The sequence below is a fragment of the Acinonyx jubatus genome, chromosome C1 (assembly GCF_027475565.1).
Source record: "Acinonyx jubatus isolate Ajub_Pintada_27869175 chromosome C1, VMU_Ajub_asm_v1.0, whole genome shotgun sequence".
NCBI lineage: Eukaryota > Metazoa > Chordata > Mammalia > Carnivora > Felidae > Acinonyx > Acinonyx jubatus.
The window spans coordinates 43235823-43259703 of NC_069381.1; the positions used below are offsets into that span (position 1 = coordinate 43235823).

Below are 23881 nucleotides of genomic sequence, written 5' to 3' on the forward strand. Positions count from 1 at the left end.
CTGGTGGGTGCCAGGGTTGGGGGGTCCCTTTTGAAGGAGGGCTGGAGATGGTGGGATTAGCCGACCAACACTACTGGGCCAGGAGGTGGCAGAGACAGCCATGAGCCCAGGGCTCGGCTCACTGTGCCAATGTGTGCCCAGACAGCACACCTGGTGCCAACAGATTAAGAGCCTTTCTGTATGGGCAGATGTCCCAGGAGAAGACATCGATGGCAGGCCCTGTTGGTCCAATGGGTGTCTTCGTTCGGAGCCCAAGGACACAGAGGGCTCCTTCCATTGTTGTTCTGAGAGAAGCTGCTAGTGCCATCCAGGTGTCCTGACTAGTAACTTCCCATCCCACCTTTCCAGCATCGCCCCAACATACCTCCCAGCCCCCCTCCCCAGCCCTCCTTCCCATCCCCATCACGACATACCCTTCTGCACCTTCTTGCATTAGCACCTGCTGTTCCCCACTCCTGGGATTCCATTCCCTGTCTTCTGCCTGATGCGCCTTCCTGGAAGCATGAATCATCCCTCTGGGCTCCTCTTGCACTTACCCGAGCTGAGGCAGCCATTTAAACCTTGTCTTGTTCCCAAAAGTCTTTGAGAAGAAAGCACTTTGTTCGTTTCTGTGCTGGTCTCCCTTTGCCCGTCCAGATCCACTGTCACTCTTCTCCACCCTGCTCTGTGTCCTAGGGAGACTGGCCACACGGACTGCATACCTATGGGCTCGGCCTGAGGAGCCCCCCGGGAGACTGGAGGGCAGGGGGAGAGTGAGGGGTCCCCTGGCTGGCTGTGTTCCTCCAGGAAGTACTACTTCTCACCGTGAGATGCCTGGTTCTCCCTGCTCCCTGCCCCCCAGGACGCTGAGCTCCTGAGGGAGGGCCGTGTCTGAGCCAGTCTGCGTGTCCACGTAGAGGGTGGCCCAGAGAAGATACTTGGGAAATGTCCGTGACTCAGACTGCACCAAAGTTCCGAGACTGCCACACACGTGGGATTCAGTGGATGGAGTCACGTGGAGCTCCTCCGTTCATTCACTCAGCCGATCACAGATACTTACTGAAGGGCACATGTGCCCGGCTCTGGCAGGGGCGGGTGGGATAAAGACTGCCTTCGTGGAGCTGGCGTCATAGTGACGGGGACAAGGAAAGCACACACACACCTCGCATCATTGCAGACGGCGATACGTCTTACGAAGGAAGGCAAAGGGGTACAAAGTGACAGGCTGGGGGTGGGAACGATCATGGTCTCTTGAAGATCAGCAGGGGAGCTAGGAGTCCGGGGAGACCCTTCCGACTCTGAGATTTGAGGACTCCTCGGGGAAGAGGCCCTCGCCTGGCCGGGGCCTGCCAGCTTCCAGAATCGTACAGGTGGAAGCCCCATGTGGGCGCTCTCCCTGTGTTCTCTCAAGCCTCACGATGACCTCGGGAGGAGCATCTTTGTGTCCCTATTCTGCGCATGAGGAAACTGAGGCTGAGAGAGGTTAAGCAACTTGCCCGAGGTCACACAGAGTCAGGGTGAGAATGGAAATGAACCCAGGTCTGCCTGACCCGGAGGCCAGAAGGCATCTTCCCAGGGCCGGCACTTCCATTTGCCAAGGATTTCCTCATCTGTAACGTTGGCTCTACCGGGACAGGCAGGCGGGAGGACCCGAAGCTCTCAGTTTGGGGTAGGCAGGCCCGAGACCATATAACAAGTGCGGGGGCGGGGGGGGGGGGGTGGGGAGGGGGAGCTGGGGTTAAGGCCTCCGCTCTCCACCAAGGGGAAACTGGTACACGTACACACACCATCAGACACTCTTCCTGGGCCAGGGCGTGTTGGCTAATGGGTATCATTTCAGCCCTTTCATTTCTAATAGACACTGTACCGTCAGAAAGACTGTCATTTCCCATGGCTCAGGCAGGATAATCAACGTGCCGGCTGCCCAGAGGGCTGGGAATGGCGGTATCTGGGCACGTCCGTGGGTAAAACCATCCTCTCCCTGTCGGCCATTCCAGTCCTTTCCCAACCAGACATGGCCCTTGGGTTTGAGAGCTTGGCCTGGGGGCCCAAGAGGCTCCAGCTCAGGAAAGAACTGCCTCCTCTCGGCCTCGCTTCAGCATTTCATCACCTGTGACCTGGCGTAAGGCACTTCCTTCCCCAGACCTCAGTTTCCTCATCTGTGAAATGGGGCCAATTATGTCTGCCTCACAAGGTGGCTTACGTCAGCTGACACAGCTCAAACACTTGCCATGTAGCTGGTGCTTATGAGTCGTCGCTACGACAGCGATGGTGCCAGAGGTGATAATGATGCTTGTTATATTTTAAAAACAGGAACTGTGGCCAGAAAAGGGAATGGGTTCCTGAAGGCCACACAGCAAGCCAGTGGCAAAGTTGGGCCGAGAACTTGGGTTTCTAGGCCGGAGCTTTTGTATGAACTCATAGGTCAAGGTCATAACAGGTTTGTTGAATCCTTCTCAGGTACTGGCCACTGTCATGCATGATCTCAGGCCCCACACAGAACCAATGCAGCGGGTGTTATTTATCATCACCCCTGCTTTGCAGGCAGGAAGGCTGACCTTGGGGGCAGGGGGGTGTAATCAGTCTTGTCCAGAGAAACCGAGACCCAGGTGGTTTGTAGGCTGGCAAAGGTAGCTCAGTGGCTAGAGGAATCTGAAAGGGAGAAGGTGGGTGAGAGACAAAGAGGACGGGGTCTCTGCTCCCAACACCCCGGGGTGTCAGTCAAAACTCGCCTGCTGGCACATTATCCTGGCAGACCTCCCTAGTTCATCGTGTTGCTACGATCTTACAGCAAGCTATGAACAGTGGTCCCATTTTGCAGATGGAGATATCAAGGCCCACAGACTCAAAGTGACTTGCCCAGGTTTGCACAATTAATGAGAAGAACTTGGACTTGAACCAGTTCTCCTAATGTCCAGGCAACTCTTTTTCCCTTGCTTAATTTTTTACTTTGTTGGCTTTTCTCACTCTCGTTTTCTCTGCAAGTTACTGTCTGCCCTCCCTCTCCCCGAAGCTGCTACACCTGGGTGTAGACATCTCAAAGGCAGGAAATCTCATTTGACTTCTTTGCTGGGTGCTTGGAGCCGGTCACAACAATGGGGACAAAGCTGGAAACAAGTGGATGTTGGTTGGGTTGTTGAAAGAACTGTAATCAGGCTCCAATTCACTTACTTGAGCACCGTGGTCAGCATGGTCAAGGTGGAGATTTCTGTTGATTGTGAGTGATTCATTACGCAAACATACAGGTGAGCAGGGGAAAGTGGTGTATTATAACTGTATTTCTTTGTTTATTTTTCATTAACAAGGCTGTTCCACTTGGAGCTCTGGGGGGACTGGACCAATTTGCTTGAGGATGCCAGAAAGCACCGGGAACCCAACCCATGCTCCCCGTAGTGTGAACTTAGAGAAACACGGGGATGCTGGAGTAGCTCTGAGTGAAGTCCAATGGCAGGAGAAGGTCCACAGGCTCCAAAGAGAACTCATCTGAAGGGAAACAATGGACTCAACATCAGGGGTGAGGACAAAGACACAGGAACTTCAGTCAGCTTTGCAGTCAAGGATCACGATCTATTTAAGGAAAAACGCCAGCATGAAAGAGACACCAGTCCTCAGCTTCCAGCCTCACTGCTGAGCACAGTGTGGGCCCGCCTGTGTTTTATGCAGGGATCTGACCTCGCAGGGCATCGCCACCTCTTCAGACAGGATCCACTGGGATGCGCACGACCAGCCTCCAACAGCGACACCACATGGCGGAGGCTGGGATGACAGCACTAGGTGGGGTTTCGGCTCCCTTTCTCTCTGTTTCTGGAGTTTGGAGGCAGGACTGGCCTGCTGTGGATGAAGTCCTCAAGGTTCCTGAGTCAGTTCAAGAGAGTGGAGGCCCTTAGACAGTTACTAAATTTCCTGCCAATGAAGGCTTGTGATGAGCCATTAGTTGGAAAAATAAAAGATGCCCTTGTTTTTATCCTGAGTGGGTAAAGCACTTGTGCAAGTTACAGAACAAGTGACCAGTGACCACAGCTATCCATGATGCCAAGTAACACACACAGGAGTCTTCTTTTCTACTGCAGGCCATCTTTCAAATTAGTAACAATTGCACACACACACAACATGACATAGTTTACAAAGCTCATATCCATTCGTGCTCTTCTCTGAGCCTCACGCCAGCTCTGTGAGCCTAGGAAACTGAGTCTCGGAGAGGGACAGTGACTTGTCCGTGGTCGCCAACAAGTCGATAAAGCCTGGTGTGCTCCTGTTTTGGGGACCGCAAGCTGCCTCCCAGGGAAGCCAGAACCCAGGTCCCTTGCCTGCTCACAGCAGCATCAGGACCACGATGGCAATGACCATGAGGACTCCAGCCAGGATGCAAAGGCCCAGGAAGACAATGTCACTGGTGTCTTGGGTCACCATGGCCACAGGGCCCTCCAGGGCCTCCACCTCATCCCTGGGTGGCGCTTCCTGAAGATGCTCGGCTGTGGCGGCATAGGGCCCCAGCCAGTCGGAGCCAGACAGCAGGTGGATAGAAGCCTCCTTGCGCCGTGGCTCACAGCGGACCTCGTACTCATGGATGTCCTCCTGCCCACCAGCCGAGAAGTCAATGTACAGCACGCTGACGATCACCGACGTGTTGTTCCTCCTCTGTGGGGGGTCACAGGGCACTCACTCGCACCTGAAGGGGCCAAGGGCTGACCCTGTCCCTCTAGATATGTCGGGACTCAGTGCCAAGGGGGCAGAACCCTAGGAGCCTGGGTTCTAGTCCCAGCTGGGCCACTGACTCCCTTTCTGCTTGGAGCCTCAGTGTCCCCACCTGTAAAAGGGACACCATGGGGATGTCTGGAAGGACAATATCAGTTTTGATGGGTCAGTGCTTGCTCTGGCTTCAAGGAGGCGGGGTCTATGAGAGAGAGAGTAGCAGCAGTAACAGGGACATTTGCCATGATCCAGCCTCTGTTTCAAGTGCATTATCTCATTTAATTCTCACAGTGACCCTCTCTTATTGGCACCATTAATACCCCCATTTTATAGATTAGGAAACCGAAGCCCAGAAGTTAAATCCCTTGTCTGAGGTCACACGACACACAAGTGACATGGAACTGGAGTCCCTGGCCATCCCAGTGGCACCACCCAGCTTTAGGCAGAGCCACCGAGGAGTGAAACGTGGGGGGCCTGGCACACTGCTGCCCTCCCTACCCCTACAGATGAGGGAGGCATGAGGCAGGTTGCCCTGAAGATGGTGGGATGTTTGGGTCCAGAACTGAGGGGCAGTGTTTTAGTGGGCAGTCTGGTGTGGCCTGGAGCAGGGGGCTGCAGTGGCACAGGGCTAGTCTCCCCACCAACCCCAAGTCTGCAGCAGCTGTTACACCCCTCAGGCTGCCCAACCACCCATGTCCAGTGGTGGCACTTCTGAGCTGATGCTTCGTAACAGCGAAGCTGCCTAACGCAACGCAAGCAAAAGCAGGGGCAGTCGGAAGCTGTTGTCACTGGACACTGGGCGACCCCTCTGGGGAAGGGTGTGGAAGGGAGTCACAGAGGGGCTTCCAAAAGGCTCGGGTTCCATGCCCCCAAAAGAGGCTTCTGCATGTGCACCCTCAACCTGTCTGCCACCACACCCTCTGGGGAAGACTGATGTCCTAGATTTTTGTGATACAGAATTGGGCTACTGGATGAAGAAAGACAGGACCTGTGAGTGGCAGGGGACCCAGTGAAAGGGTCAAGTGAATCCACATAGTAAAGAAGGGAGAAAAAAAATCACATAAAATGGGGGTGAGGGGAAGTTTTAGGGGTTTTCGATGAGTGAGAGACTTGAGGGGAAAAAGCCACAGAAGACGTGGTTGGTATTCTGGTTATGAAATCAAGTCTCCAGTGTTTTTTCAGAGATGCACAGAAAGGTTGTCATTGCCTTTGGCTGTTTGAGCTGCGCATCTTTGGAAGTGACCCGATGCAGAGACTGGTCCTCGTGGGTCTAGGACTTATAAGGGTGACACTAGGCATCCAGGAGTCTATGGTTCTCAGCTTTTATGTTTCCCATGATATTGGCTCCAAGATTCCATGATTTTTTGGTTCCAAGTTAGGGTGGAGGTTCCATGACTCAGAGACTCCGAGTGTCTGTGATCCCTCATTCTCGACTTCATGGTTCCCTGCCTCTGGGATTCTCTGTCGCCATCATTTCATGGCTCTGCGGAATGAGGACTCAGGGCATGGAGTAGGGGGGAGGGCAGGTCATCTTGGCAGCCAAGACTCTGCCCCCACTTCTCTTTTTCCTCAGGTCTAAAGGACAGAGATTTCCAGGAGGCTGGGGAAGCAGAGGGGCGGGCTGGAGGGGCCAGAGGCATATATTCAGCTAATGTTGGAGGCAGTAGGGTTTGCTGGAAAGTGTGTGATTTCTGCCAAGCCAGTCTGGCACATCCCTGGATACCAAGGCTGGGGATGGGAGCTCCTTCTGGGGGTGGGCGGGGCGGGGGGATATCTCTCCTTTCCCCTCCAATCTGTCCTAAGAATACAAACATCCCAGGTGCTTGGGCTGCTGCCAGTGACTCTGAGGGCCCCAAACCCGGAGTCAAAGCCTCAAAAATATAAGGATAGTAGAAAAAACTCATTTATTTGTAAGCCTCACTGCCTTTGGAGGGAAGTGGTTCCTGTTACTTGAAAGGCCCTTTTGTTGTGTGGAGCCCAGGGACAATTTGGATCACGGGTTGGGGAAGGGGTAGCAGGGGGCAGCAAGGGCTGCATGTTAAAGGGGTGGGGACTGGGTGGCGAGGAGTGCCCAGGAGAAGGCAAGGAACGGCAGGAAGGCCTCCGAGGATGGTCAGGGTCAGGGCCTTGCAGGAGGAGCCTTCAGTAGGGGCTTTTGGCCGTCACTGCGTTGTGCAGCGGGGACCCCTGCTCTGTCTTCCCTGTTTGAGTATTTTGTCATGTCTACACTGAGCAAGTTTGTTGGGGTAAAGCCAAGAGGGGCTGAGTTCTGCACCCAGGCTTGTGGGGTCACTGGAGCCAGAATTCTCAGGAATCGCAGGTGCCTCTCAGCAGGGGTCAGACCCTCTCCCTCACGCCTGCCCTCCTCCCCCCCCGCCACCTGCCCCTGCTCCTACCTGAGACTCGGTGCCGCAGGTGTCGAAGCGGGCCTGGATCCGGAAGGTGCTGCCGACTTCCTGGGCGGCACAGCTCCGGCTGCCCAGGTAGACCTTGGTCCGCTCCAGTGGTGCCAGTGCCTGTGCGGAGATCAGGATCTGGAAATCCGTGCGGGAGCAGCTCACGTTCACGGGCACGACTGGGGATGGAGGGAAGGAGGGGCTGGAGACCTTAAGGGGCAGGTGGTCTGTCCCCAGCACCCCCAGACCCCATCCAAAGGGTGGTGTGTGGGAAAACCAAGGCTCGGAGAAGGGAGACTCCTATGCAGCCCTATGGGGGATGTTTTACACGTGTTACTCCACTTAACTCCATCAGACTATGAGCTCCCCAGGGCAGGCACCAGGCCCTCTCGTGTCCTTGCAGCCTGGCACAGAGCTTGGCAGGTGCCGTGGGGTGCTGAATGAATGAATGAATGAATGAATAAGTGAATATTCTTAACCATAAGAAGAGCTACTATTTGCTGATCTCTTTGCGATGTGCCAGGCAATTCATTCAATCATTTAACACATATTTATTGATGGCCCGCTATGTGCAGGCACAATTCTAACAGGCACCATGGAAACAGAAACGGAAGAAAAGAGCCCAAACTCCCTGCTTTCTTGGAGCTTACATTCCAGTTGGGCGAGGCGGCAATACATACGTAAAATAAAATACATGTCAGAGTGGGCTGAAAGAAAATCAAGCAAAAAAGAAACAGGGAGAGCAGGGGATATGTGGGGAGGTGGGGGGAGCAGAACAGTTGTTTTGCAGAGGGTGGTGAAGGAAGCCTCACTCCCCACGATGACTCCATGAGGTGGGCACAACTAAACCCATTTTACAGTTTCGGAAACTGAAGCTCTGAGAGGTGAGGTTGTTTGCGGTGGTTGAGTTGGGATTTTAACCGTTATTGAGTCTATAGGATGGAGTCTTTGGGTATCTCCCCACCCTATACACACAAGATGGTGTGATGTTTTGTGTCTGGGTGTATTTTGTATTTGAGCATGTGTATTGGGGGGGGGTGGGCCGTGCTGGCTGGAGCGGGGGCAGTGGAAGGGGAGGAAGGGGTGGCTGGTGGGAGGGAAAGGGAAGAGCTGGCAGGCAGAGGCCTGGAACTCTCAGCCCCTCTCCGGGAAATGCCTCAGACATATTTCAGCCTCTGGTGTCTGGGCAGTCGGGGATTTATGGGCCCGCCGTCTCCCACGATGATCTCGGTGGCGCTGAACTGTGTGTCACCCCTGATTGATGCCGAGCTTGTCCTCCAGCCGGGAGGCCGCCTGCAGCCTGGGCCACATCTGGAGCCTGGCCCAGCGTGAGTGCCCCTGTCTGACCCTGGGCTCCCATGGGGATCTGGGGAGGGTGGTGGGGTGGGTGGGAGTGGGGCTCCTGGCCCTGGAACAGAGCCAGGATTTGAGCTGCCCCACCCTCAGTCTCTGGAGGAACCAAGAGGAAAAGGGGCTTGTCCAAGATGCCACAGAGCTGGGAGAGGACCCATGCCCAGAAACAAGACTATTAGAGCCAAAGGGGATTTTAAAGATCCTTCGGCCAGTGTCCTCATTTTACAGATGGAAAAACTGAGACCCGCAGAGAAAAGACAACTTACCAGCTGGCTGTGGCAGATCCCATGGCACCTGGCTCTCTGGAGTGAAACTCTAGAAGGGGTTGCTCTAAAAAGGGACAGCTCTCCTCCCCCAGTTTATGGATGGAAACAACTGAGGCCCTGGAGGGTGGGTCTGCCCAGGTCACTTTGCTGCCACTAGGTCGCTGAGGCTCTGCTGTTTCCCTCCCCATCACCACTTGTGTTGGGGGTAAGGATGGAGGGGAGATGTTTTGAATGCAGACCAGTCCTGAGACACAGGAGGGGAAAAAAATCCACCCTCAGCAAGCATGTGCTCAGAGTCAGGCACTGGGACCTGTCTGCCTCATTTCATCTGAATGACCACCTACCTAGGGCACTTACCAACCCCTTGTACAGATGAGGCCATTGGATGGCTGGTAAATGGCAGCATTTGGATGTGGCCCTGGTCTGTCTGAGCTCAGCCCTGACTCCCTCCCCTCGGGCCCCGCTCAGCCACAAAGGAGGCAGGCATGAGTTCTGGTCCTGGCTGTGTCCCCACTGCCTGTGTGACTGTGGTGGTCTTTCCTCTCTCTGGACCTCCTTTCCCACATCTGCACAATGAGGAGCTTCACTCTGCTCAGACAGAGGGAAAAAATGGGTCCAGAGCACAGGCATTTCTGGGCCCATGGCCCAGGGAAGGGGATGAGAAGACAGCAGAGATGGTGGACGCTGCTGGCTGGCAACTCTAATGGGCACGATGGAAGCTGGAAAAGCCCAGTACCAGCTTCCTCAGCTGCCTCTGAAGCTAGGCATGACTATCTGACCAAGTTCAAACTAATGAGACCAAGAAGTCTTTTCAGGGCTTCTGAAAATGCTTTTGCTTTCCTGATAATGGGACACTTGTAGCTGGCATCTCCCCTACCCTCTTCCAGCCTGGAACACGGACATGATGTCTGGAGTCGTAGCAGCCATCTTGCAGTCAGAAGGCCAAGAGAATCCCAGAGATACCGGCTGAGACAGTGTTAAAGTCCCTGAACCAACAAAGCAGCTGCCTAGCTGGAGACTTCTTGTTATGTGAGGGGAAAAAAGGCCATTTGTGCAAGCCACTGTCAGTCAGGATTTATGACCGACACAAGCAAAGCTTGTTGGCATCTCCATGGTTATGCCAATTGTTTATCATGAGTAACGTGGCCATATTTTGTGGACTGCCCCTGGATACATAGGATAAGCCACAGCTCAAGAGAGGCCAGGGGCCCCAGGGGGAAAGAGACAGATGGGGTCAGGGCGATTAGGGATCGTGGAGTTGGAAACTGGAAAGGCAGGGCCCTGTGGTAGTAGAAATAAGCAAGGGCCACACTGGCAGGTCTCAGAGGTCCCAGGGCAGCAGGTGGCCATGCTGTAGCCACACGGGAAGAGGCTGAGGACACCAGCTGGTGGGTTGGAGAGAGGAAGCTACAAAGACCTGGGACCCCAGCCTTGCCCTCCCCCATCAGCACACCCACACCCTCGACCCCAGCTGACCTCCAATGTAGGCCACAGAGAAGCCCCTTTGGGTGGTGCTGCGGTCTGTGTGCAGCAGAAGCAGAAGCTGGTTGTGACTTGAGGTGACTGGTGCTGGCAGGTGGTGGCCACACCAATTCCCCAGGAGGGGCGCCTCCTCACTGGCCCCATCAAAGGCTGCCAGATGGTCAAAGTCACAGGTCCTGGTCAGGCTGCTGGGACCCTCCAGATCTAGGTCCAGAAAGAACACCTTGACCCGGTAGCCAGGAGGCAGGCGGATGGTCCAGTGGCAGTGGATGTTGTTAGGGTAGGAGCTGGGGTACTGTGGACTGGAGAAGTTGCCTCGCACAGCCGTGTACACTTCCTGGCATTCTCCTGGATTGGGGAGAGAGGGACAGAGGAGCAATGATGAGAAGGGTGGAGACTGTCACCCTCTGCAGTACAGCTGGGGCAATGGGTGCCATAAAGGTCCTAAAACCACCCTGGCAGGGGATGGGCACCATGGCCAGTAAACCAGACAATTGATCCCAAAGCCTGCTTTACACTGCAACTGGCTGGGAGCTGGGACTCTCATTCCAGTTGGCAGTCCACGAGGGCTGGCCCCGTCAGGAATTCAGTAACAGGACCTAATACGGGTCCTCAGAGTGGAGTCCAAACTTGGACTTGACAGACAAGGTGGCTCGTGACCTGACCTTGCTCATTTTCTCACTGCCCCTCACCCAGCCCTACCTCCCAGCCTCACCAAACATCCAGCATACAAGCACACTAAGCCCTCTCTGTCCTCTGTGCTTTTGCACATGCTGACCTCTCTACCTGGAATACCCTTCCCTTCCTTCAGCCTCTGGCTAACTCCTTCAAAACACTACCGGATTCTCTTCTCCTCCAGGAAGTCATCCATGATCCTTACTGTTAGCACTGATCCCAGTGGGTTTTCATTGTCTATTTCCTTCTCCGTCTCCTCCACTGTCTAGTTCACTTCACTGTCAAGAGTTCATTCATTCATTTGTACAAACATTAATTGAATCCCCTCTATGCGGCAGGTACAAAGACAAACCTGTAGGAACTCACAGTCAGGGGAGATCAATGTGCAGAGCACAAACATAAATGAGAGTGTTAGATCATTGCTAAAGGAGTTGAAAGAAGGGAGTAACTCTGACTCAATCAGGAAGACTTCAGAGAGGCGGAGACATGCTTATGCCTTGGTACTGGCCGGGCAGGGACAGACACAGCATGCACGGGGGACTCAAGGTGTAGCCCCAGCCCCTTCTACCTGAGAAGTAGTAGGCCTTGAAGCCCCGACCTCCAATGTTAAAGTCAGACTTGAAAACCACCTGTAGCTCGTGGCCCAGCGACACGAGGGTGGGGGGCCTGGTGCTGCCACAGTAGTGATGCCCGTGGGCAGGGCCGGGCCCCCCAAGGACGACCACGTAGTCATAGGTGCACTCCTCATTGCCCTCCATCTGGAAGTCCGCGAACACCAGCTTGACAGTGGCGGGGCCGGCGGCCCGGATCACCCAGCGGCACTCCACGTTGTTGGGATAGCTGTCGGGGTACTCAGGGCTGGTGAGGACCCCCGAAAGGCCCGTCAGGACGCCGCCACACACATCTGCAAGGAAGCCCTCCTTAACTGACCTTTCTTCCTCCCCGTGATCCCCTGGACCCCTTCCCTTGGGAACCGGACACCCCCCAACGTGCCGCTCCCACAGGTATGTCATGGGAACCTCGTCACCATCCCCCGTGCACTTGCTAAGCATCAGGCACGGGCCCGGCACTTAGCACCTACACAGTCTTCTGACACCATTACCATCACCCTAGAGGAATGCTCAGTGGTTCTCCCCACTTTATGGTTGAGAAAATGGAGGCACAGAGAAGGTAAGTAACTTACCTGGGGGAGTTGGAGTTCACCCAGATAGCCCCCGAGACGAGGGTCCGAGCACAAGGAGTTTATTTGGGAGACACGGGGGGCCCCATGTGAGGAATGAGGGAGCCAGGGTCACTAACGGGTATTCTTAGGCCAGCTGCTGAGCCCTGCTGGGGAACTCTGGGGAAGGGTGTCAGGCACACGCCTCAGAGTTCTGTCACCCGAGAGAAAGGAGCTGGGGCGTTTGTACACCAACCCCTGCGAGTCCAGGCCGAGGCTGCTGGGGATACAGGTGACCAACCTAGACTTCAGAGGAAGCCTTCAAATAGAGACACGGAGGTTGGCAGGAGCCGCTGACGTGGCGAGGCCCCAGGAACACGGGCAGGGCTCTGACAGCGGGTCACCCAGCTGGTAACAGGGAGAGCCGGAATTGCCTGATTGCAGAGCCCGGGCCCTTGACCTGCTGATTCTCACTGTCCCCTCCTGTGAGGCCCGTGGGGCACAGAGCCTGAGGTTTGTGAGTTCAGGAGTGTTCTCAGACCTCTGTGACAGATGCGCAAGCTGAGGCTTGGAGAGAGGATCTGATGAAGTAGAGGTGGACTTGAACTGGGCTTGTGGTCTGAGGCTTGAGATGTCCTCTCAGCTCTGTCTTCTCTTGGGGGTGTGGCCCCGGGCAAGTGACCCCTGAGCCTCGTGGGAGTAGGAGAGGTCAGAAGACCTGCCCGGCCCGATCCACCAGGCTCGGGCTCATGCAAGAGTCTAAGATGCTGGCAAAAGCCCTCTGGAAGCCAGAGCAGCCAGTACAATTAGGAGGTGGGTGATGACGAATGACCTGACCAGCTGGAGGCCACCGGCAGGGAGGGGCACGCTGGTATGTCCCAAGACTCCAGAATCTCGCCTCAGGGCACGGCTTTGTGAACCGGGCACTAACTACACTGGGCTGGGCGGCTAAGGGCTTGACTTCTTGTCTCAGCATTTCCCCCTCCCACAGCCGTGTAACCTTGGGAAGCCACACTCCCTCTCTGCTCTCAAATTTATTGTTTGTGAAACGAGAGAGCAGGTTTTGACAGTCGCGAGACCCTTTTCAACACTAACACCCTTAGCTGAGGCTTTCAAACCATGCTCTGGGGGTTCACAGGAGCCACCTGGGGCATCTGTCTGCTGGCATGTGGGGCAAGTTTCGCTCTTATGCTGTATTCAGACTATCTTTAATGCACTGAAAGACAGCGTCCACAGTCACAGGTCATATATAAACACTTCACTCGTTGGAGGCCATCAATATTGACTTATGGTTTCAGTGATTGACATATAATAAGTAAATGCTAAAGACATGAACTTACAAAATACAGTAAAGGCATACCAATAAAATATTGCTTTCCTCTCTTTTACGTATAGGGGATTAACATAAGGTTCCATTTGCTATACAGGTACTCCTGGTTTTAAAAATGTTGGAAAACATCACTCATGGTATTATGATTTTGATATCCTAACATTTAAAAAACCTAAGGGTCGGGGCACCTGGGTGGCTCAGCTGGTTAAGCGTCTGACTTCAGCTCAGGTCATGATCTCGCGGTCCGTGAGTTCGAGCCCTGCGTCGGGCTCTATGCTGACCGCTCAGAGCCTGGAGCCTGTTTCGGATTCTGTGTCTCCCTCTCTCTCTGACCCTCCCCCATTCATGCTCTGTCTCTCTCTGTCTTAAAATAAATAAATTTTTAAAAAATAAAATAAAAAATTTAAAAAAAAAAACAAAAAACCTAAGGGTCTAGGGGCACCTGGGTGGCTCAGTCGGTAAGGTGTCTGACTTCGGTTCAGGTCATGATCTCACAGTCACACTGGGCTCTGTGCTGACAGCTCAGAGCCTGGAGCCTGCTTCCAATTCTGTGCCTCTCTCTGCCTCACCCCTGCTCGGGCTCTGTCTCTCTCTCTCTCTCTCTCTCTCTCAAGAATAAATAAACATTAAAAAAAAATTTTTTTTTAAACCTAAGCATCCAAAACTATGATGAGATCAGTGTGTGATTCTTGTGCTTTCTCATTCCACAATTCTGTGCCTCTAAAGCCAGCTTGGGGAGCAGTCCCACCTGAGCCCCCTAATTGCTGTTGGTAGACCCTGTGTGCCAGGAGCCTCTGTGGTTGTCTATTGCTTGAGCTAACATGATTTAGGCCCTTGGTTTGGGCCTTGGGAGAAGGGAGGAGGTTTGAGCGTATGCAGAGAGGCCTGGAGACAGGAGGAATAAGTCAAGGAGGAAGGCAAGGAGAAGGCCTCTGCCCCCCTCACTAGACTATGGTGCAGGTTTCCAGCCTAGTTGAGGGAGGGAGGGTTAGGGACCTGCAATATAAGAGGCATTAGGAAAGACTTAGGGAGGGAGAGTGTCACCAGCCCCACACAGACCCATGCATATCTTATACTCCGGAGGACTTGGGTTGGGATGGGAGGGGTCTCTTGCCCATCCCCAGAGCATGGCGTCCTCTCCTTTGTCCTGATGCCATGGCATGGGATAAGAAGGATGATGGCAAATGCAAGAGTACAGCGAGACCCTCCTGGGGACTCCCAGGACTACTGCCGTGAAGGTGGGAACCCACAACCACCATGACCACAGCCAGAGGCTGCCTTTGCCCTGGAACTGCGACAGCAGGGTCACCCAGGCTCTGGAGCAGCCTGCAAGTCTCGCCTTAGCCCACTTCTCTTCCTCCCCCCTGCCCCTGCAGGGCCACCCTCTCCCCTGCCAGGACCCCCTTGCCTTTCTGGTAGCCAGCAGAAAAGCCGCGGCTGGCCACGTGCTTGTCTGAGTGGAAGACGACGGACATGACATGCCAGGAGGAGGTGAAGGGCGGCGGGGGCACCCGGCCACAGAACCTCCCCAGCAGGTTGCCCTTGTCTCCTGAGGCGCCGTTGTAGACCTCCAGGTAGTCGAAGCCACAGGCATCATGGTACTCCAGGTCGAAGGCGTGGAAGGTGAGCAGCACAGAGGAACCCTCGGCCACCACAATCAGCCAGCTGCACTCTGTGTTGTAGGGGTAGAGCCTGGGGAAGTTGGGGCTGGAGAAGTTTCCGGAAGGTGCTGAGAGCACACCCCCACATTTAACACCTGGGGCAAGAGGGAAGAATGGCTCAGTCAGTGCTGAGGTCCTGGGGGATGGGCCCAGCTACAAAGCTGGGTCTTTGGGATGGGCTGGGCTGTGGGAGCATGAGGCCACGACCCTAAATCAATTCATTTATGCCTATGTGTGCTCATTCATTTGCTTATTCCTCAAATACTTATCAAGCATTCTTTTATTTATTCAACAAACATCATCTGAGTGCCAGGCAATGTTCTAGGTGCTGCGGTTACAGCAGGAGCAGAACAGACAAAAATTCTTGCCTTCGTGGAATTTACATTCTGGTGGGGAACGTGGATGATAAACACAGTAAGTAAAATATAGAGCGTATTGAATAGTGATTAGTGCTGTGGAGAAAAATAAAGCAGGGAAAGGAGATAGGAAATGTCAGGGTGGACCTATAATTTTAGATAAAATAGAACTATGTGCCAGACCCTACACGTGTGCAGGGAGGAATTTAAACATTACAAATGATAATACCCCCGCCCTGAGTGAAAATGCGCACAGCTTGTTGCAGTTAAAAGTACATTCTCATATGCACATATTTGCTTATATTTTAAAAAAGAAAACAATGGAAGGAAACTAATAAAAGTGATTCTCTGTCAGGGGATGGAGTAAACAGAGGGGAAGAAAAGGCATGCCGTCTAGACCTCTTTCAGTGCGACTTGTTTTATGATTTTGACTTTATAATCATGAATAACTTTTAATATAATTTTTAACTTGGCAAAAAAAAAAGAAGACATTTTTAAGTAATCCCTAAATATTCCAAGCTGAAACAAATAAACTTAGCCATATATCAGGTTGGAGGCACATTCACATGGGGAAAAAGGATTCCAAATGACGTGGAAATACACTTTTTTTTGACTGTATGTTCCTAGTGGGATATATCCCCAGCACAAAATGAACCACGAAGAAATCTGAAATATTACTCAGTAGACTTACTATTTGACTAACAGTCAGTAGTGCTATTTTATAGTATTTTATAAAGTGGAATAAAGCATGTATGTTAATGTCAATAGAAGCTAAGACGTTCAGTGTAAGAGGAGAGCAATACAACCATAAAGTTAAAAAATTAAATAGAACACTTGTGGTCCTTGATTTGAATTGAAATTAAGATTTATTTTTATTTCTAAAAAAATTAGTTTCCTAGCTCTGTTCACTGAAAAGGTCAAAAAGCATGTAGCCAGGCCTGTGCTGACTCAGAATGGGTGTCTCCCTGGGGAGAGTACTGTGGAACGGGGAGGAGGGGGGAGTTGGTCAGGGGCTGGGAGTTAGGCAAATGAGACAAAGCCAAGCAGTGTGACTGCGGCCACACAGGGGCTCTGGGGGCCGCAGGGAGGGAGGCAATCTTGCTGGGCCAGCACTGTTAGGGGAGGGACAAGATTCACAGGGAAGGTGATACTTGAGTCTGACCAGGAGGAACAAGAAGCTTGTTAGTTGGGGACAATTCGGAGGGAGGAAATGACGTGAACAAAGCTCTCACGGTCACTTAGCCTCCCCCAGCCTCAGTCACGCATCTGGGAAATGGGGTGGCTGCAAGCACCGGGGACAAAGGGCTGCAGAAGCACACCCGGCTCAGGTTGTCAGCTCTCTGCTGGCCCCCGCAGCAGGCTGGGGCAGGAACCGTGTCTGATTCATCCTTTATGGTAGGAGGACAGAGGGACATTCTGTCCAGTGCCTGTCCTTGTACTTCCCCCGGCCCTGCCCACGGGACAGGAAAAGCCCTGGGAGTGTTGGAGCAGAATTCCTGTGGCCAAGGAGGCCTCAGGCACCAGCACAAGGGGAGGCCGTGTCCTCCAGCAATCAGCCAGCCACCCAGGACCCCAGGGTCACCCCAGGGTCACCCCAGGGCCACTGAAGCCCCAGAGGCTGGAAAATGGGAACAGCTAGCTTCTCCCCCTACAGGAAGGAGTGAGACGCCTGCATACCCAGCCCACCTCTGCCACCAACTAGGTGAGTGGCACCGTCACCTTTCCTTCTTGGAGGCCCACCCGAACCTGCAGGAAAACCCGGCACTGAGGGCTGTTTGCTGAGCCCCTGTAACATGCACGCCCCTTGAAGACCAGTGAGGTGATACCCCACCCCACCCCCGCCCCTGGCTTCACAGACACACAACGCTTACAGGGCTGGAGCAGCACAAAGCCACCCGGGACAGGGGTGCAGGCAGAGGGCTCTGCGAGCTCCAAGAAGGGAGCATCTGAGGCCGACGAAAGCGTGTGGAAGTCTTCCTGGAGGAGGTGGTGTTTGACCTGAGTTTGATAGATGACCCAGAGGTTCTCAGATGGAAAAAGAGAAAAGGGACCTTCCAGACAGAGGGCACAGTGGGGTGAAAGCTCTGAGGGGGAAGCATTTCCAGAAGGGGGGTATATCCTCTGCCAGGACATGGGATGCCCAAGGGACACAGGGAACTGAGGCTGGATATTACAGAGATTAGGGCCAAACCTGAGAGACACTGAATGCCATTAGGAGGGACTGTGATTTCACCCACTGGCAGTGGGGAAGTACAGCAGGCTGTCAGGAGGAGAGTAAAGGCTCCCTCCGGCATTAAACCTTCAGTTGTTCTCTGAGCCATTCCCTTAGCCCTTGGTAACTATGCCTCCTTGGACAGGTTACTTAACCTCTCTCTCTGCCTCAGTTTCTTCACCTGTGAAATGGAGAACTCATGCCCACCTTGAAGTTTGCCATGAAGATGAAATGCAGTCATATTTGTGAAGCACCCCGTAAATACCGTCTTCCACCATCTCAGAAACAAATACATCCTCAACTCAGCCAACTCCCTCCATATGGCCTCCTGCTTTCTGTCCTCCCACATGGAAGCCTCCTGAGGCCCTGGCAGCCACCTGGCCACTCGTCTACCCCCTCCCAGAGCCCGCCTGTCCTCAGGAGCTCCTACCTGTCATGGCTTGGGCCCCGGGGCCTGAGCCCAGCAGAGCCACTGCCAGCAGCAGACAGGACCCCAGCTCTGCCAGCATCTCCTTGCCGGGGCCCCCACAGGTCCGTAGAGCTTGGGGCAGGCCAGGATCTGAGGGTCTGGAGCAGGGGAAAGACAGGTGAGGCTGAAAAGGCCTCTAAGTTAATGGCGACCTGAATAATTCATCAGCCCCTCGAATTAGTAAGCCGATCCCCAGGTGCTTCCTTCATTCCACTCTAAGGTGACGGATCTAGTGTCACCAGGTTTACACATTCTGAGATCTGCACTGGCCACACCGCATCAGGAAGGGAAGCAACTTCGGGAGGGAACGGAATTTGGTGGTGGAGAAAGGGCATGAGTTTGGGGGCTCGGCAGATCTGGCGTCCGCTCCAGCTCAGCCTCTAGCTTGCCAGGTGGCCAGGTGGCCTTGAACAAGTCATCTAGCTCCTCTGGGTCTCAGTCTTACTCATCTGTCCAGTGGGGCCATTCAGCCCTGCCTACGGGGCTGTCACGGAAATGGGACGGGGTGACGTGTCTTGCAGCCAGGTCGTGGGTGTTTGCTACGGGCTTTCCCATCCCCGCCCGTGGGGGGTGCTGACGGGAGGCTCTGATTAGTGGGACCGGTGGGATGAGCATCCCTCAGACATGCTCAGATTAGCTCAGAGGGAGAGTGAAGGAGGTGGTAGTGGACAGCTGATGAGGGAAAAGTCTTTTTCACGGAAGAAGGCAGCTGGAATAACAGAATGGGAAGATAGTGGTGTGCACCTCCTAATGCGATCACAGATCTGGCCGCAGTGGAAATTCTGGCCAAGAATCTTAGATATTCCCTCATCTGATCCACAAACCCTGCCTGAACATCACTCTGCGCCAGGCTGTGTGCTAGGAGTCAGGCTGCAGAAATGCCCTCAAGGGCTCTGCGTCCGACAGGAAACAGGATCTTTCTACTTCCTCTAGGAGCCTCATTTGGTTCAGTTCAGCCCAGGGCTCGTTCACGAAGCTCCTTCTCTGTGCAGAGCATACACCAGGACAGGGCATCTGAGGGTAACACGGCATGTTCCCACCTCCCAATGAGGAGGCTGGGCTCTGCTGACAAGATCTGAATCCTGACTCTGCCTCTCCTGCAGGGTGGGAGCAGCCTGGAAAAGTCGCCCAATCTCTCTGAGGCCCAGCCTCCGGAGCGTGAAGAGGAAAAGACAGTAGCTTGTCACTCGCTGAGAGGATACAATGAGATGGTGCACAGGAAGTCTTAGCTGGCGCCTGGCTCCGCGCATGGGAGGAAGCACGATTTTTATTTACCTCAGAGGAACTCAGACAGCCATCTGCCAGACCACATGTTGCCTCTGGCCCATCCTTGTGTCAGGAGGTCCCCGGGGAGCCCTTTGCTGGCAGCATGAGAAGCCACCTGGAAGGTGTTCAGCAGAGAGCATCGGGATTGGTCAGGCCTGAGAGACTGGCTTACCTGTGGGACTTGATTGGCAGCGACAGAAAGGTTCCGCTGTCCTGGGCCATCTGAGGGGACGGGAGCTTTTATTAAACACCCACTGTGTGTATGAGAGAGAGCGCTGACTTAGTGCCTGCTGGGTGCTGGGCCTGGTGCCAGAAGCCTCACGTCCGTGTGCTTGCGCCCTTCTAATTTCACAGGCACACATTAGACTCCCTGTCTTACAGAGGAGGTAACTAATACCCAGAGGGTTTGAGCCTGCTGTCTTGGGTTGAGTTGCTCTGCAGGAGGTCTCTGTGACAAGGGTTCAAGGGCAAGCAGCTTATTTGGGAGGTGATCCAGGAAGCACAGGCAGGGGCGTGGGGAAGTGAGACAGGGTTGAGAAGAAGCCAGTTGAGGGTATGTTGATGAGCAGCTACCATGGTGGGCAACCCGCATGCACACTTCCGGCAGATGGTGTAGACTATGGCCTCAAGTTGTACCAGTGAGGGGCAAGGAATGGCTCCAAAGCACAGGGGTTGCAGGCAGAAGCTGTCTGCATGCCTGGAACGGTGAAAACCAAGATGCAGGCAGGGCTGTGATGGCATTGGCTGAGCCACGGAGAATGGAAGACTGTCACCGTCATCACGACTACACCCTTGACCTGCTATCCCTAGGATCACTCACCTCTGAAATGTTCATCCTACCCTTGAAACAGCCGTCTCTTTCCACACTCCATGCAACCTCTAGTCTCTTTTCCCTGTGCTTGTCCCACACCTGGCATACCCTTTGCCTCATCTTGGGCTTAAATTCCAGGGTGTGACATCTGCGGGACAAGCCCAGCTGGCTGTATTCTCACCTGCCGTAGACCCCCGCCCGAGCACTGCTGGGCAGCGCTCCGTCACCGTGCGGTCAGCACTTGTGCCTGGTCAGCGTCTCCAGCCTCTTCTCGGGTCTCAGTTCCACCCTTAGCCTCTCTGTGTTTCCCTAGGTGGCTCTCTCTCTGACCCTCCACGGACATCATCCCAGATGGTCACTAGTCTCCCCTTCCAGACAACCCCAGCCCCTCCAGCAGAAACAAAGAGATGGAAAGCAGACACCCCGTCATCTCCCACCCTGTCTCCAAGTGCTCATCTGTCCCTTCCCTCCAGCTGCAGGATGGTTCCACATCCTGTCCAAGGCCAATTCCACCTCCTATGCCCAGCGCCTGCCCCTCTCACTGACTCTGGGACCTAACCCTCCATTAGCTCCCCTCTCTCTGGGTCCCCAGGCTCTCCTGCCTGGCTTTCCTTCTGTCATCCACATTTAGGCACACGGACGCCTCCCCATCATGGGGGTGGGTGGGGATACAAACACTTTTCACAAACCTGTGTTTCCCTCCAGCTCCCACCCTACCCATCTGCTGGCTGTCAGAGCCAGACTTCTTGAGAGCAATGTCTACACTTCTTATCTTCACTTTCTCCCCTCCCCTCCCTCCTCTAGGGTCTACAGGACTGCCGGCATAGTGCTACCACAACAAAACCAGGATTTGGTTAGCAAAGAGCAAGGCACAGAAGGCTGTTGTGTTGGCAACCGGCAGTAACCACCAGAGTGCCCCTCAGAATCCACAGTGGACTCATTGTCACCCTCCACCCCTGCTGCCCCCAAACTTGCTTCTCCCCTGGGATTTCCTATTCAAGGTGGTGGCACCACCAACCCACGAGCCAGAAATGTAGCGGCTGCCTCGTATTCCCTGCCCCTCATCCCCACGTACACGGTCCGTGCTCGAGCTTGGTGACCACTTTAGGCTCTGAGGCAACTTCTGAAGCCACCGCTGGCCACGCTTACCACCTCGCCCCTGCCTGATGACGGCAAACTCCTCCCTGGCCTGCGTGCCTCTGCTCTTGTCTGCTCTCTTCCCCTCCAAACTGCTCTCTGCCCCGATCTCTCCAAAACGCAGGTCTGACTGCATCACCCCTCTGCTCAGGATAAAATCCCAAGTCCTCTGCTTGGCATTCATGCTTCTTCAGGACATGTCAGACTTGCTTCCCGTCTTGAGTTCCACACCCCAGCCACCGGCATCTCTCCCACTCTTCATGCTCTGTTCCTTGAGCCTGAACTGCCCCTCCTTCTGCTCCATCGTCCCTTGATGGATGTTGTCATCTCCTCCAGGGAGTTGCCCTGTCCCCACCCCAAGCTGGGAGAGTGCTCCCTCTCTGGGTGCTCCCCTAGCACAGCGAGGGCCACCTGACTCTTCTACGAACATCCTCTGTCTTTTTGGGCTTCTCGCTCCAGTGCCTCCCACGGGGCTTGGCCCAGGGCACATCATCTCATTGTCTCCGTCCCCACTGCACACCTGCCCCTAGCACATCCTAAGTGCTCAGCAGCCATTGACGGATTGAACTGCTCAGGAATACACAGCTAGGAAGCATCCCTATCAATTTGAGCCCATGTTCATCTGTGCCCAAAGCGTGTCCTTTTAAACCCCCCCTCTGCCCCAGGGGGAATGGCAAGGATCTGGTGTGGTTTTGCCTGGCAACTCCCAGAACCAAGACCATGTGGGTTCAGATTGCAACTCTGGCAGCTACTAGCTGTGTGATCTTGGGCAAGTCACTTCGCCTCTCCAGGCCTCCGTTTCCTCAGCTGTGAGATGAGAGTGGTTACCTGTCAGGCATTGTGAGAACTAGATGGCTAAGGCATGTGGAGTGTGAGGAAGAGTGCCAGTCCCACTAAGCTCGGGTACATGCTCTCCCTTATCCTGCCTTCCGTTTGCGCGGACCCCAAAGGCTACACAGACCTCAGGTCTGCTAGTACTTTTCACCTTTCCTGGAAGTCTCCAGTGGGTGGGGCCTCCCCTGCCCGGCTGCCCTTCCTCCAATCAGCAGCCTGGCCTCCTGCTCTCTCCCGGTCCCCAGGGGGGGTGGTGGAGAAGGAACAAAGGCTGCCCGCTGCCTGCCCACGAGGGTCATTAGTGCCTGAGCCGCCCACGGGACAGTCAACCCCAGGCTCCTGGGGCCCTGCCAGAGCCTGGCTGTGCAGACTCCCACAGCCGAGCCCTGAGGACACACTTTCAAACGTCCAGGGGGTGTCTTGGCATAGAGATGCCTCCCCTCTCCATGACTGGCTCTGCTGCATCTCAGACGCCTAGCGGACACAAGAGCTGTCTCTGAGAGGCACTGTGAGTATGTCCGGGGTGGAGGGCCTGCTGCCGTACCTGTCTGTTTCAGCCACTGTACAGACACCGTACAGACTGTCCGTCTCTGGGTGCCCCTGCATCATCATCTGGTCATGCCGTTTCCCCGGGCACACGAGCCCATCTTAGTGTCTGTGCATCAGGTGCCAGGTACATTAATCTCTCTGTGGGTGACTGTCCACTTCTGAGTGTGAATATGCCCTTTGCTGCTGCACCCAACACTGTGCATTCATATCCGTTTCTTTGCACACACGCCCATCTCTGTGCATGCACATGGACCACACCTACTTCTGCCTCTGTGTATCCACGTGTCTCTACCTACACGGATATGCAGCTACGCCTGCATGTGCCCAGCTTTCTCTCTGGATCTGTACAAACATTTCTGAGGGAATGTCCCTCCCCGGCTGTGTATCTGTGTCTGAGTGCAAATGTCAAGCTGTGTGCATGCATGACCGTGTCAGGGGCTATGCACCTCTCCACACATACATTTATCTTTATAAGCTCATGTCTATTTCCACGGGTGCACAGCTGTATCACCTCTGTGGATATACATCTGTGCCTGGGGCCCCTCTCCCCTTCTTTTCCTATCTGCATTCTGTCACTCCACCTGGGGACAGGGTTTGGTGCCCATGGGACAGCAAGGGTGCTGCCTAAAGCATCCCTTCCCCACAGAGGTCTGAGCTGACAAAAGGGGGTGTGACAGAGGGCTGGGAGCAGGGATGCCATGCCAACCCAGGGGGTTCCTTGGCTGTGCCCCAGGGAGCCACATCTCTCCATTAACCAGGGCCCTGGGGACTTAGGGGGGCTTCCCATGAGTATGGGCCCAGTGGCAGAGGCCAGGAGCACCCGGGGAGCACCCACTTAATACCAGCAGGGTGCGAGATGGGCACATCATATCCCAGACTTTCTCTGCCAGGGCCTGATAGAAAGCCACGGGTGGCACAGGGTGAGTGGGCAAGTGTGTGATGGAGGGAATACAGACAGCCAGCAACCAGGAAAGCCAGTGAAGGGAAGGGTCAAAGAGCAAGGGGGAAAGCCAAAAGCAGGGGAGGCAGGTCCTGACCAAGACAAGGCTGTTGGTGGGTTGGGGTAGAGTCCCAGGGGACAGGAGGAGGGGGCTGTCCCTCACAGCTCTAGGAGCCACAACCTGGCTCCAGGGCTGGAACTCTGTGGAGAGGAGGACACCGCCTCCCTCCCCTGTCTCTCCTCTCTCTAAGTCTCTTGTTTTTTTTTTCAGTCGCCCTACCCTGTCCTTTCCCAAGGCTACATTGCAAAGGCCA

The 23881-nt window shown here is 54.5% G+C and overlaps 2 protein-coding genes across 4 annotated transcripts in view; both read right to left on the reverse strand.

The window, feature by feature from the left end:
- Positions 1-1710: 1710 nt before the first annotated feature.
- On the reverse strand, positions 1711-23876 carry CDCP2 (CUB domain containing protein 2). Its single transcript, XM_053214092.1, has 7 exons — positions 19469-23876; positions 17992-18128; positions 14741-15088; positions 11412-11747; positions 10163-10516; positions 7068-7246; positions 1711-4617 (listed from the first exon to the last, which is right to left on the reverse strand). The coding sequence occupies exons 1-7, from the start codon at positions 19516-19518 to the stop codon at positions 4291-4293; spliced, it is 1731 nt and encodes a 576-aa protein (XP_053070067.1). The 5' UTR covers positions 19519-23876; the 3' UTR covers positions 1711-4290.
- Positions 18088-23881, reverse strand: part of LOC106975074 (NADH-cytochrome b5 reductase-like) — a 33859-nt gene continuing 28065 nt past the window's right edge. The window contains exons 9-10 of one of the 3 annotated variants that reach the window (XR_008294887.1): positions 19306-19518; positions 18088-18128 (exon numbers count right to left, since the gene is read on the reverse strand). The gene's annotated coding sequence lies outside the window, so the exon portion shown is untranslated. Of the gene's footprint in view, positions 19519-23881 lie in introns of all 3 variants that reach the window. The other 2 variants (XR_008294888.1, XR_008294886.1) reach the window with 2 other exon arrangements.